Source organism: Hypanus sabinus, chromosome 8 (genome assembly GCF_030144855.1).
Source record: "Hypanus sabinus isolate sHypSab1 chromosome 8, sHypSab1.hap1, whole genome shotgun sequence".
NCBI lineage: Eukaryota > Metazoa > Chordata > Chondrichthyes > Myliobatiformes > Dasyatidae > Hypanus > Hypanus sabinus.
In genome coordinates, this window is record NC_082713.1 from 157,963,294 (window position 1) to 157,977,309 (window position 14,016).

At 39.7% G+C, this 14,016-nt stretch overlaps 1 protein-coding gene across 1 annotated transcript in view; it reads left to right on the plus strand.

Moving 5' to 3' along the window:
• The first annotated feature begins 224 nt into the window (after window positions 1-224).
• mdm1 (Mdm1 nuclear protein) overlaps window positions 225-14,016 on the plus strand; it is a 30,756-nt gene continuing 16,964 nt past the window's right edge. Inside the window, exons 1-5 of the mRNA XM_059978342.1 lie at window positions 225-363; window positions 2,198-2,312; window positions 8,432-8,811; window positions 9,866-10,000; window positions 13,583-13,756. Of these exons, the coding sequence (XP_059834325.1) occupies window positions 346-363; window positions 2,198-2,312; window positions 8,432-8,811; window positions 9,866-10,000; window positions 13,583-13,756 (822 nt within the window). The 5' untranslated portion in view covers window positions 225-345. The remainder of the gene's footprint in view (window positions 364-2,197; window positions 2,313-8,431; window positions 8,812-9,865; window positions 10,001-13,582; window positions 13,757-14,016) is intronic.

The following is a 14,016-nucleotide window of genomic DNA, read 5'->3' on the forward strand; positions in this document are numbered from 1 at the left end:
ACTCTGATGCTTCAGATTGATTATTCATGGAGGTTCACTGTTCAACGATGACAAGTAATCCAGTCTTATGTCTTTCTGTTTTTAGAATGGAGAATTTCGCCGCAAGAGCATGAACAAGTACCGAAACGGCCTCTCACGCTGGTGAAAGTACGCGGTCTCTTTAAGCATGAAGTGCTGAGAAACCAGGCTCCTGATTGGCCGAGAGCCCGCGCATGCGCATTCGGGGGAGACGCCGCTCTCGCCAGGGAAACGGGGAAGAGCAACAGAGGCGGTCAGGTCTGTCTGTGAGTTGACAGGGGTAGGGGTAGCACTGCACCCCGACACCCTGGCAATCCTGCATCCAGAATGCCCGCGAAATTCAAGGTAAGACCTCGGCTCTTGTACGCTTGGGGTTTAACTATGCTGGCAGAGGCGGGTGTCGCCTCGGGCCAGACCCCAGGCCCTGCTGCTTCCCATCCCAAACGGTGCCCAGCTTTCCAGACACCTTGTACCGTAGCGGTATTTATATGTCACACGAGCGTAGCTTTGCTCTGAAGATGTTCATGAAGTGACGAACAGAATTTGTTATTCGCTTTAGCACAGAGTTTGCACACTGAAACTTAGCAGACTCTGGAGTGGGTGGGGGAGCCCACATATTTTAAAAGGGGTTATGGACGTCACATCATAACCAGGGTAAAAATGAAAATCGCTGTGGTTTCTACTTCACATATAATCCTGCAAAGCCATGCTTTAGTAGATTAATATTACAGTATGACTTCCCAGGATTATATAAAGCCTGGAAAGGATTGAATCCAGCTACCACAGCGCAAGACCTATATTTACATTCACCATCTGGCGTTGCTTACGGTCTGATGATAATTTTTAATTGATGTTTTGTCCCAAAGGATATTGTTAGAACAGGTTATACTCAAATATTTCACTTGTAAATTATACCTTATTAAATGGTTAAGACTGGAAGATGGGAAAAGTATCAGATGTAAAACAGCATTTATTACTGATAGGTTTGCAGACAAATATAATCCAATAAGCCATATGTTCCTGCTTTAAAGCTGAGATCAAGATTATGAACAGATCGGTTTTATGGAGGACTCAGGATGTTTTTCTGTAGGCGAGGAAGGAAATTGGCACGTCCGAAGACAGTTCACAAGCCAACTGAGAGAACAGTGAGTGGTAAAGCAGTGGATTCAGATTGTCAAATGGACACTGACAGTGCTGCACCATTGACTGATGAACAAGGTTAGAGAATGCAGAATCACAGGCATTTTGTAGAATGAATTCTTTACTGGTTTCAGGACAGAAAGAAGAGTAGAAGTGAAGGTGTGTAGTTGTTTGTGAGCAAGGTGAATATGGCAGTTACCAAACTAAATTAATATTTACTACAACTATCTGGTACATTATTCACCTAAATCATAGAATGCAATGCTTGAGGAAATGGAGAGATAAAGAGCGTATATCAGAAACACAGTGTTCTGGTGGAAAGATTAAGGATGCATTTCCTTGAGAGGAGCGACAAGTGGTAGGTAATCAGAAAGGCACACATTAGTGTGGGTGGGAATCCAAAAACATCTCCAAAGCAAGTGTTGCAAGTGAAAGAAAGAAAGAAAGTGTTGGTCCGTGACCAAATAGTTAAGGCTGTGGGCTAGCTATCTGAAGGTCGTTAGTTCGAGCCTCAGCCTAGGCAGTGTGTGTGTCCTTGAGCAAGGCACTTAACCACACACTGCTCCAGCACGTTTATAGCCCAAGTGGCGACGGTTGGTGCAGCATGTCCAAGACAGGACAAAGGCAATGCATCTCTCCGGGTGGTGGGATCTCTCAGAGAAGTATGTTCTTTGTAGGTTGAAAGTAAATTACAATTGCAGAGGACCCAGCTTTCACAAAGCAGGTGCAATAGCTTTTAAAAACCATGTTAAGTGTCATGCTGCAAACCATAGCAATATACCCAGCCCCAGGTTGCAATCCTGTTCTCCTGTGCCAGGCCAACTTTTATTCTTTAATCAATTCCATAAAAAATTATAAATGATTCTTATAAGTGAAAATTGTTGTTGTACTATCTACTAATAATAACTGTTTTAAAAGTAATTCCTTGTATATGAAACATTACTTTTTGATATCTTGCACAGATATTTGACAGAATTCCAACTTTTGCTGATATTCAATCCTACTATTAAACTTTATGCTGTCTATTTACTCTTTTTAGGGTTTAAGTGAATACAAACGTAACTTCAGTTGGAACGAATCCAAGAGATCACGCTCTAGTAGTCCTGTTTCTAAACAGAAAATACCATGGGCAGGTGTCCCTTCAGAACTGCTTGGTAAGACTTCAATAGGATAGGTTTCCTCAAGGACCACTTTAGTTTAGTTGTTTATTTTGTGTGCAAACCTCAGCATCCAAACTGTGATGTTAACCAAATTGCTGTAATGGCTCTAATAATTTTCCCAATCTTTCACTCTGCGGCTGCAGCTTGTTTCGAAATAGCTTTCAATGGGGGAGACCTAGTTTGTAGGATGTATGGAAATAGTGCAACCGACATCACTGTCATGACCCCAACCTTTTTCATTGGGCTGAAGTATGCAGATGACAATTGTGAATGTGCAGGTTGAAGGCCAAGGCTGATGTGCAGTAAAGTATATGAGAAAATAGGCATGGCCTTTTGCGATGGAGTGAACACTCCACACACCCTTGTCATTCTGTTGTCATTGCACTGAGTGTGTGCACTTCAGTGTCTTCCCCTGTATATTCTCATAATGGCTGATGTGCTCAGGTTGGCTTTATGATGACTTTCCTGCCATACACAGCAGAATATTCCATTTCTTTAGTAATAGGGATGTGTAAATGTGTATGTGTTGTTTGTATACTCTACTTAAGGTTGGTACTTCTTTTTATTTTGTAATATGATTGTAATTACATTGTGGGGTGCATCATATTCTAATTCAGGTGTAGTCTTAAGTTAACTTTGTGGGTAATTAAATATGGTATGTCCTGCTGCCTAATAATTGGGGCTCTTGTCTCTCAGTTGGAGATAGTGATTGGGATTGCCAGGCGTTCACCTTGGACAAAGTATGGAACTAATATTGAGTTTTCTGGTGAATATCTTTTTGTAAATATTGACAGTAAGTTTGATTTTTTGATGGATCTAATAAACATCCTTGCACTAAAGTGCTAAGTGACTCCAGCCATTTTTCCTTTAGTCAAAACCAACATGTCTAACACATTACATACCTGTAAAGCAAAAGTTCTTTAATAACTTTTCTCTCACTATGCAACTCTGTTCTCATACAAAAAACTTGGAACATTACACATTTAAGAGCATAAGATTTAGGAGCAGAATTAGGCCATTTGACCCATCGAGTCTGCTCTGCCATTTCTTCATGGCTGATCCTCTCAGCTCAATCTCCTGCCTTCTCCCCGTATCCCTTCATGCTTTGACCAGTCAGGAATCTATTAACCTCTGCCTTAAATATACATAAAGACTTGGCCTCCACAGCTGCACATGGCTAAGAATCCCCCAGATTCACCACTCTCTGGCTAATGAAATTTCTCCTCATCTCCATTCTAAAAGGACGCCCCTCTATTCTGAGGCTGTGTCCTCTGGCTGTAGACTCTACCATCATAGGTAGCATCCTCTCTACATCCACTCTTTAATTGTTTTTACTGTGTACTGTACCAGCAGTTATGGTCTAAATGACAATAAAAAGTGACGACTTGACTTAAGGACCTTTCAAAGTTCGATAGGTTTCAATGAGGTCACCCCTCATTCTTCTGAATTCTAGTGAATCCAGGCTCAGGGCCAATAAACGTACTTCATACGCTAAGCCATTCAATTCTGGAATCACTTTCGTGAATCTCCTTTCAACCCTCTCCAGTTTCAGTTCATTCTTTCTAAGATAAGAGGCCCAAAATTGCTCACAATACTATAAGTGAGGCCTCACCAGTTCTTTATAAAGTCTCAGCATTACATCATTACATTTCTTGGAAGTCAGTAGCAATAATGAAATTCACCTTTTCCTTCAGTGTGACAGTACAATTGTACATTTTAGGAAAGGGGTATTTGAAGAACAGGTTTTTTAAACCTATCACAAAGGGTGTGATGATCAGTAGTGTTTGCTGTCTTTAACAATTATGCAACGTAGACTTCCAGCAGGCAGAGAGACACCACCAATGCTCTCCCTGAAACATCCTACAAATCAGCAGGCAAGAGAAACCAACTGATTCAACAGCTTGTCCGAGGCTACTGTTCCCAATGCTGAGGACTCATAAATCAACTCTAATGAATAAGCCATATAATTTGCATGACTAACTCCAGAATTCCAAAGCAGGCACTCTATTGCAAAGTATCTGTTGTGAGACATTATGAGATGAGTAGGAGATAACTAAAAAACAAAGATATTCTTAAAGCCTCCATTAAGTCATGGATATCCCTGGCCCATAAGTACTCAAAATGGAGAGGCTGTATTTGGGCTGTAAGGATTGTGAATCTACTTTTGGAGCTAAAGGAATGTACACCTCTCAGACAACTCAATTGCTTGACTAGTCAATTACTACTTGCATCATCTGTGCCAGAAAATGCAGGCTCATATTGGATTCATCAGTCACTTTAGAACCCACAAAACTAAGATGGAATCAAACCATCCAAAGTCCTAAAAGTACCAAATAAATTCAAAACAATCAACTTTTGTTATATTGTACTGAAAACCAAAATAATGTTGGAAGTACTCATCAGATTGAATGGTTTCAGTAGATAAAGAAATTGCTGATGTTGCAATTTCAAAGATATTCTCTCTAGTTTTAGTCTCCCTAAATAAACAATAGGTTTATGGTGAGAGGTCAAAGTCAAAAGTCAATGAAAAAATTATCATCAGAGTACATACATGTCTCCACATTCAAATCTGAAATTCTTTTTCTTGTGGGCATACTTGGCAAATGTATAGAATAGTAACTGTAAACAATCATTGAACAACAACTATGCAAATATCTCAGAATGACGGTGCAGACTCGAGGGGCCGAATGGTCTACTTCTGCACCTATTGTCTATTGTCAAATATAAACAAATAGCAATAAATAACAAGAGCATGAAATAACAGGATAAAAAGTCCTTAAAGTGAGACCATCAGTTGCGGGAACACCAGAAATAGAATGAGTATAGTTATCTCCTTTTGTTCAAGAGCCTAATGGTTGAAACTGTTCTTGAACCTGGTGGTGTGAGTCCTGAGGCATGAGGAGTGAGAAAAAAGCATGGCCTGGGTGGTGAGGATCTTTGATGACGGATGCTGTTTTTCTAAGGCAGTGTTACATGTAGATATGCTGAATGGTTGGGAGGGCTTTACCCATAATGTACTGGGCCGAATCTGCTATCTTTTGTACGATTTTCTGCTCCAAGGCATTGATGTTCCCATGCCAGGCCAGATCAGTACACTTCCCACCACACATCTTTTGAAGTTTGCTCAGGTTTCTGATGAGATGCCGAACCTCCGCAGACTCATGAGGAAGTAGAGGTGTTGACATGAAAGACTTAAAAGGAACCTGAGGGACAATTTCTTTACACAGTGGATGGTACACATATGAATGAGCTGCCAGAGGAAGTGCTTGAAGCAGATACAATAGTAATATCTGAATGACATGGGTAGGAGGCGTATAGAGGAATATGAACCAAATGCAGGCCGATGGGTCTAGTTTAGTAGGCACCATGCCCAACATGGACGAGTTTGGCCAAAGGTTTTCATGCTAGATTATTTTATGATTCTAGTTTATTTATCCTTTTAGTCTCATTATTCTTCATAATTCTTGTAAAGAAATTTTACAATGATGGTGAGCCAAAATTCAAGGGCATTCCAAACTATGAAGAAGCATGCAGGAGTAAGCAGACAGGTTACCACAGTGGACAGAGAAATGGAAGGTGCAGATCATTCTACAGTATAGGGAAACAGTTGTAGACAGAAAGGTCACATTAAGGCCAAATGGGATAACTGTCTTCTTAAAATATTGCAATGTCTGAGAGTCATCATAAGTTTATAAGGAACTGCATACTATTATGAGTGTACTATCTTTGGAAAGATATTAGAGATTTGGACAGGGTAGCAACACTTTTTAGTGAAAGGATAGGAAAGTTGCTGCCTTCCCATTTTCATAGACATTAGAAAAGGGGGAAAACATTTTACAATTGTATACTAACCACAATTGAGATGAATTTTCTGTGGTACTATGTGAAGGCATTATGAGATATATGGATGCAGATGCGAAGAAAGTTGTATTAACTGATCATCAACAGTTTGGTGAGAGAGTTGGAGGGAATAGGTTGTAGGAGTTGAAAGTAGTTTTGACCACAAATGTTTCTAGAAATATGCAAATCATTGATACACTGTTATAGTGAGGGATAATCTATAGTATGTACAGTATGAAATAAAAGATAGTATCAAATTAAAAGCTCGTGTACAAAGTCGCAAAGAGTAGTGGGAGATTGGGAAAACTTTAAAAAGCAACAAAGAACAACTAAGCAAGAAATTAGGAAAGGGAAGATAGAGTATGAAAGTAAATTAGCACAAAATATAAAAACAGCAAAAGTTTTTATAAACATATAAAGCGGAAGAGGCTAAAGTCAACGTAGGTCCCTTGGAGGACGATAAGTTGATATTGGGTGATAAGGAAATGGCTGAGGCATTGAATGACTATTTTGTGTCGGTCTTCACGGTGGAGGATACGTCTAATATGCCAAAGAAGGATGTTATGGACGAAATAGGAGGTGAGGAACTCGATAAAATCGCTGTCACTAAAGAGATAGTGATTTAGCAAACTAGAGGGCCTGAAGGTAGATGTCCCCGAGTCCTGATGGGATGCATCCCAGGGTGCTGAAGGAATTGGTGGAGGTTATAGTAGACACGTTGGTAATCATTTATCAAAACTCTCTAGACTCTGGGCAGGTCCTGGCAGACTGGAAGACAGCAAATGTCGCCACTTTTTTAAAAAGGATGTAGGCAAAAGATGGGCTACTATTGGCCAGTTAGCTTAACATCAGTAGTCGGGAAAATGCTTGAAGCTATCATTAAGGGAGAAATAGTGAAACATTTAGAAAGGAGTGGTTCCATTAGATAGTGCAGTGTGGATTCAGAAAAGGCAGGTCCTGTTTGACAAACTTACTGGATTTCTTTGAAGACATAATGAGTGCAGTGGATAGAGGGGAACAGGTGGATGTTGTATACTTGGATTTCCAGAAGGCGTTCAATAAGGTGCCACACAAGAGACTTATAAATAAGATTTGAATGCATGGAGTTGGAGAAAGTGTATTGGCATGGATAGTGGATTGGTTAACCGATAGAAGGCAGAGAGTTGGTATAAATGGGTGTTTCTCCGGTTGGCACTCTGTGGTGAGTGGGGTGCCGCAGGGGTCGGTGCTGGGCCCGTAGCTGTTTACCATTTACATTGATGATTTGGAAGAGGGGACTGAGTGTAGCGTAGCAAAATTTGCTGATGACACTAAACTGAGTAGAAAACCAAATTGTACAGAGGATGTGGAGAGTCTGCAGAGGGATATTGATAGGTTAACTGAGTGGTCCAAATTTAGGCAGATGGAATACAACATTGGTAAATGCGAGATCATCCACTTTGGAATGAATAATAGAAGAGCAGATTATTATTTAAATGGTGAAAGATTGCTGCATGCTATTGTGCAGAGGGACTTGGGAGCGCTTGTGTATGAATCGCAAAAAGTTGGCTTGCAGGTACAACAGGTTATTAAGAAGGTAAACGGAATGTTGACCTTCATTGCTAAAGGGATTGAATTCAAGAGCGGGGAGGTCATGCTGCAACTATACAGGGTACTGGTGAAGCTGCACCTGGAGAACTGTGTGTAGTTCTGGTCTCCATACTTGAGGAAGGATATACTGGCTTTGGAGGCAGTGTAGAAGAGGGTCACCAGGTTGATTCCAGGGATAAAAGGGTTAACCTATGAGGAGAGATTGAGTTGCCTGGGACTATACTCTGGAGTTCAGAAGAATAAGAGGGAATCTTATAGAAACATACACAATTTTGAAAGGGGTAGATAGATAAGATAGTAGGAAAGTTGTTTTCATCAGTAGGTGAGACTAGAACTAGGAGACATTGCCTCAAGATTCAGAGGAGAAGATTTAGGATGGAGATGAGAAACTGTTTTCCTAGAGAGTGGTGAATATGTGGAATTCTCTGCCCAGGAAAGCAGTTGAGGCTTCTTCACTAAATATATTTAAGAAACAGTTAGATAAATTTTTACATGGTAAGGGGATTAAGGGTTATGGGGGAAAAGGCAGGTAGATGGAGCTGAGCTTATGAACGGATCAGCCATGATCTTATTGAATGGCAGGGCAGGCTCGATGGGCCGGATGGCGTACTCCTGCTCCTATTTCTTATGTTATTATCTACTATAAAAAAAGATTTTGAATATCTTTTTTATTTGTATTTCAGGAAATACTAGGGAACCAAACTTCACCTCAAAGAAACGAGTGCCATATTATAGTTCTCAAGTTTCACAATCTTTTCATTGGAATGGGAGTAATAATTCAAGAAATACATTTCATAAAGCAACACCAAATGTGAAATTCCAGTCTTCTGAATTCAATGGACAAGCAATTGAGAAGAGTCAAGAGAACCAGAAAGAATGTGAAACACCTGATGGCCCTCGAGAGCCTAAAGTTTCAAGATCACGGTCTGCAGACTGCCATTTGCACTCAGTATCTGAGCCAACTGTTCTCAAGGATAAGAATTTGGCTGTAGAGGTACACAAATCGAAGGACAACAATATATCTTGTAAGAAGGAAGTTGCAGATAAGGCAGTTGGTAATGATGTAAGTAGAAACAGTGATTATTGAGCTGATTTATTAATTGCTTTTAGTCCCCTTTAGCAAGATATAATAAGTTGTAATGAAATTCTGTATTTGCAATCGTATTTTTGGTTCTTTTAATAATTTTCAAAGGGAACTTTCATTTTAAGAACATGTTACCCTTTTTTAACTTGACAATTTATTATACTTCTATGTTACTAAATCTTTATTTGTTACATGATAAAATGATAAGTATAATGAATCATAAACACAGAAATCCAGAGCAACACATGCAGAATGCTGGAGAAACTCAGCAGCTCAGAAGTGAGTAAACAGTTAATGTTTTGGTCCGAGACCTTTCATCAAGTCTGATCAATCATACCTTTTGTAAAACATTCAGTTAAGTTTCTGAGTGCAGATCATTAAAAATGATTGCGATGAGATTTTAAGCACATAGATTTTGAAAAAAAAAATAGTCATTCAACCATACAACCAAATGTAATAGTGTTCCTCTGGGGTCAAGGTGCAAAACATAGTACCAAGTGTCATTCACAGTACAAGGCACATATAGCACATATAAGATGGCAATAAACATATATTCAGTCACACAAAAAATATTGCCCAAGTCCCTGAATGACGTCTTGCAAATTGATGGTGCATGAGTGTTGTCAGCAAGAAGAACCAGACCTCAGCAGTCTGCAGAGAATATGCACTCACACATCCAGCTGGTCTAACACTGAATGAACACTGGAAAGCAGCACTGCTGGGTGGGACCTGTCACCAAACCAACGTAGACACCATGTCGCACTGCCTGTGGCGTCTCCCCTCCTGGACTGCTGCAACAGGTAGTCCATGGCATGAGGGCTAGTCCTCGCTACAGCTGAGGCCACGCAACTCCCCTGCTGTCTCATCAATAAACCAGTGAACCACACGTAGTATTTTATATTACTGATGTGCAATAGGGTCTTGGAAGCAATAAGTTTTGATTTGCTATCTGTAGTGTATTTTGTGCAGTAATTCAGGTTTCCACTTCATACTGTACTGTCAATGTTAAACTGTGATTCTATGTTGTTTGTAGGTTAACTATGCACTCCTTAAAAAATCAGGATTGAAGTCTGCACCACGGAGGAGTTTAGGGAGAAGCTCTGAGTACCAACGGCAATTTGCTTGGAAAAATCAAATACTCAATTCTCCATTACTGGCTGCAGAACAGGTAACCTTCCCCCTTGCTAGGTATGTCATTGAACAGTCTACTAACTGTCGACTTAGGAAATATCCAGTTGACGATTTCAGTCAACTAAAAAGATTACTTAATTTAACCTGGTCCGATAAAGATGTTCATTTAACTGTTGTGTTAGTTCAAAAACATTGGTTTGTTGTTTTTAAGTATCGTTATGTATTGATATTAATTTTACCTTACACTTTTTAACAAAAATGGAATCAGTTTCCCACTTGAGTTGTTAGTATAAGTAGGTTGTTTAGACCATAAAATATAGAAGCAGAAGTAGGCCATTCGGCCTATTGAGACTGCCTTAAATGCACCCAATAACTTGGCCTCCACAGCCGCTAATGGCAACAAATTCCACAGATTTACCACCCTCAGACTAAAGTAATTTCTCCACATCTCTGTTCTAAATGAACATCCTTCAACCCTGAAGTCATGCTGTCTTGTCCTAGAATCTCCTACCATGGGAAATAACTTTGCCATATCTAATCTGTTCAGGCCTTTTAACATTTGGAATGTTTCTATGAGACCCCCCCCCATTCTCCTAAACTCCAGCGAATACCGCCAAGAGCTGCCAGACATTCCTCATACAGTAGCCCTTTCATTCCTGGAATCATTCTCATGAATCTTCTCTATATCCTCTCCAATATTGGTATATCCTTTCTAAAATAAGGAGCCCAAAACTGCACACAGTACTCCAAGTGTGGTCTCATGACTGCCTTATAGAGCCTCAACATCACATCCCTGCTCTTGTATTCTATACCTCTAGAAATGAATGCCAACATTGCATTCGCCGCCTTTACCAGTGACTCAATCTGGAGGTTAACCTTTAGGGTATCCTGCACAAGGACTCCTTTGCATCTCCGCATTTTGAATTCTGCCCCATCTAAATTATAGTCTGCCTGTTTATTTCTTCCACCAAAGTTCATGACCATACACTTTCCAACATTGTATTTCATTTGCCACTTCTTTGCCCATCCCCCTATACTATCTATGTCTCTCTGCAGGCTTTCTGTTTCCTCAGCACTACCCACTCCTCCACCTATCTTTGTATCATTGGCAAATTTAGCCACAAATCCATTAATCTCATAGTCCAAATTATTGACATACATTGTAAAAAGCAGCGGTTTCAACACTGACCCCTGTGGAACTCCACTGGTAACCAGCAGCCAGCCAGAATAGGATCCCTTTATTCCCACTCTCTGTTTTCTGCTGATTAGCCAGTACTCCACTTATGCTAGTAACTCCCCTGTAATTCCATGGGCTCTTATCTTGCTAAGCAGCCTCATGTGCGGCACCTTGTCAAAGGCCTTCTGAAAATTCAAGTACACCACATCTGCTGCATCTCTTTTGTGTATCCTACTTGCAATTTCCTCAAAAAATTGCAGGAGGTTAGTCAGGCAGGATTTTCCTTTCAGGAAACCATGCTGGCTTTGGCCTATCTTGTCATGTGCCTCCAAGTATTCTCATCCCTAACAATCGATTCCAACAACTTCCCAATCAGTGATGTTAGGCTAACAGGTCTATAGTTCCCTTTCTGCTGCCTTCCACCCTTCTTAAATAGCGGAGTAATATTTATGATGAGTTTCTTATGTAAAAATGAAATCTAGGAACTGTGCCAATTCAGGGCAAGTGGGGATGCTTGATGATCTTTGTAAGATACATTATATAACCATAAGAGAGTCTGCTGCTGGAAGTCCAGAGCAGCATACACAAAATGCTGGAGGAACTATGCATTATATGCCAGATTCTTGACAGAATAGCTTTACTTATATAGATTTTAGAAATGTTGTTTATGAACTGCAATGACAACTTGTACAGCATATTTCATAAAAGGAAGTATTCAAAGTATTTCATAAAAGGAAGTATTCAAAGTGCCTTACAAGAGTATAATTAGACAAAGGTTATAACTTATTGACAACTACTAGGCCCATGATCAAGATAATGAAAACAGAGATGCTATTGGTTTTTAAGGAGGATCCCAGAATGAAAGGGGGCCATGCTTTATGGATTACAATGTCTGAATGGTAAAACGATGGTCACCAGTGGTGAAGCAAAGGGAGTACTAATGCACAAGAGACCAGAGTTGAAGAGGTTAATGGGTAAAATAAAACTTCATAAGTCGAATGTCACATGTAACTGTTTCTTTTTCTTTGCATCTTGCACTTGTGACTGAAGGGATTACAGATAGGAGCAGGTAGTGGTTAAAACCATGGAGAGACTTTTATATGGAAATTTTAAATGTAAAGCTCCAGTGGAATTTAGGAATGATTAGTGATTGGATCTCATGGGTGCAAGTTGGGATATAGCAGCAGGTTATTGTCTGATAGTGAAAGAGAGTGTGGCTATGAGAGAATCTGAATTGTCCAATAGAGAGGTAACAAAAGTCAGCATGAGTGTTTCTATAGCAGGTAGGATGAGGCAAAGAGATAGAGGTGGGTTATTATAGAGGGGAAGCTGGCATATTTTGTGACTGAAGAAAAATGGTAGAGAGTTTCAGATGCAAAAGTGGTGTTGCAAGGAGGGAAGGAGATAGATTAACAAGGGATACAAACAGACTCAGACCATGACCAAGATAAGGAAAACAGAAGTCCTGTGAAATAGATGGTATAGTGAAGGGGTTGATTATGAATAATGAGGCGTCCTTGCATTCAAATGATCTTTCTCCCTCGACGTTGTCAGAGGACGGTGTCAGAGCAAGGTTTAATTGATTCATTTTGTAGATTGTGGACTCTAATTGACGTATGATGTGTTTCTAGTTTTTCTGATTGCTTCTATTTTTGTTGCTTAGTTGGGTGAATTTAAATCAGGATGGTCAGTGAGTAGTGAGCAGCTCAGTTCAGTGAGCTGAACTGAATATGCCTTTTGATTTAGTGTTTTATATTCTGTGTTTTAATTCCTGTTTTGCAGTTTGTGCGATTTGTTGTATTTTTATGAGGGGGAAGGGTTGATTTTTTTCTTTGAAGAGGTTGCATGGTTCTTCTTTGTTTCGTGACTGTGGGAAGATGAAACTCAGATTTATATAATGCATAGATACTTTGATAACAGATATATTTTGAACCTTGAATCTTTGAATTTATGCAGTAAGTTTAAAGCAGGGACAAAGATAGCAATGTTGTTAAGCAAATTTATTTGTAAAGGCAGATAGAATCATTAGGGGTGAGGAGTCAGTGGAACACAGAAACATATGAAGGCATTAATTAAAAATATTTGGTGAGAACTTTGTGGAAGGTTAAGAATGAGGGTCTTATGGCTGTTTTCTCAGTGCCTTTGGAGTAGTTATGAGTATTTTCACTTCAGTTTGATACAAATATACAAATCTCAGTTTGACGGACACTTGCCATATGGGATTCATAATTAGTAGCGGTGAAGAGATTTAAGGATTCTGATCCATTTGATGAAAGAGAAAATGTGTTATCATCTAAATGAGCAACACAATCAGATTGATGCACTTACAACACTGGCTTTCTATCAGATCAAATGAAACAAACACTTTATAACTCTTTATATATATATAAATTAATATCCCAAAATTGGATAGTTGAGCAAGTGTATGTTGTCACTTTCTAGATTATTTACACCAAAAATCCGGATATTCCTCCATTTCAAAAGGGTAAGATGACCACCGAAACAGAATATTCAAGTCAGTTTAAAGGTATGCAACCACCTAAAGGACCACGCTTGCGTAAAGATTTTGAAGAAGAAGCTTTAGCATTTGAAATGGGAAGTCTTTCTCCACTGAAGGTAATTGAATATTACTCATAATAGCGATAAATACTATCCTCTGTAGTATCCAAGACATCTTTAAGGAGCGGTGTCTCAAAGGCACCATTATTAAGGACAACCACCTCCCAGGATGTGCCCTTTTCTCACTGTTACCATCAAGTAGGAGGTACAGAAGGCTGAAGACACACGCGCAGCGATTCAGGAACAGCTTATTCCCCTCTGCCAATCCGATTTCTAAATGGACATTGAACCCATGAACACAACCTCACTATTACTTT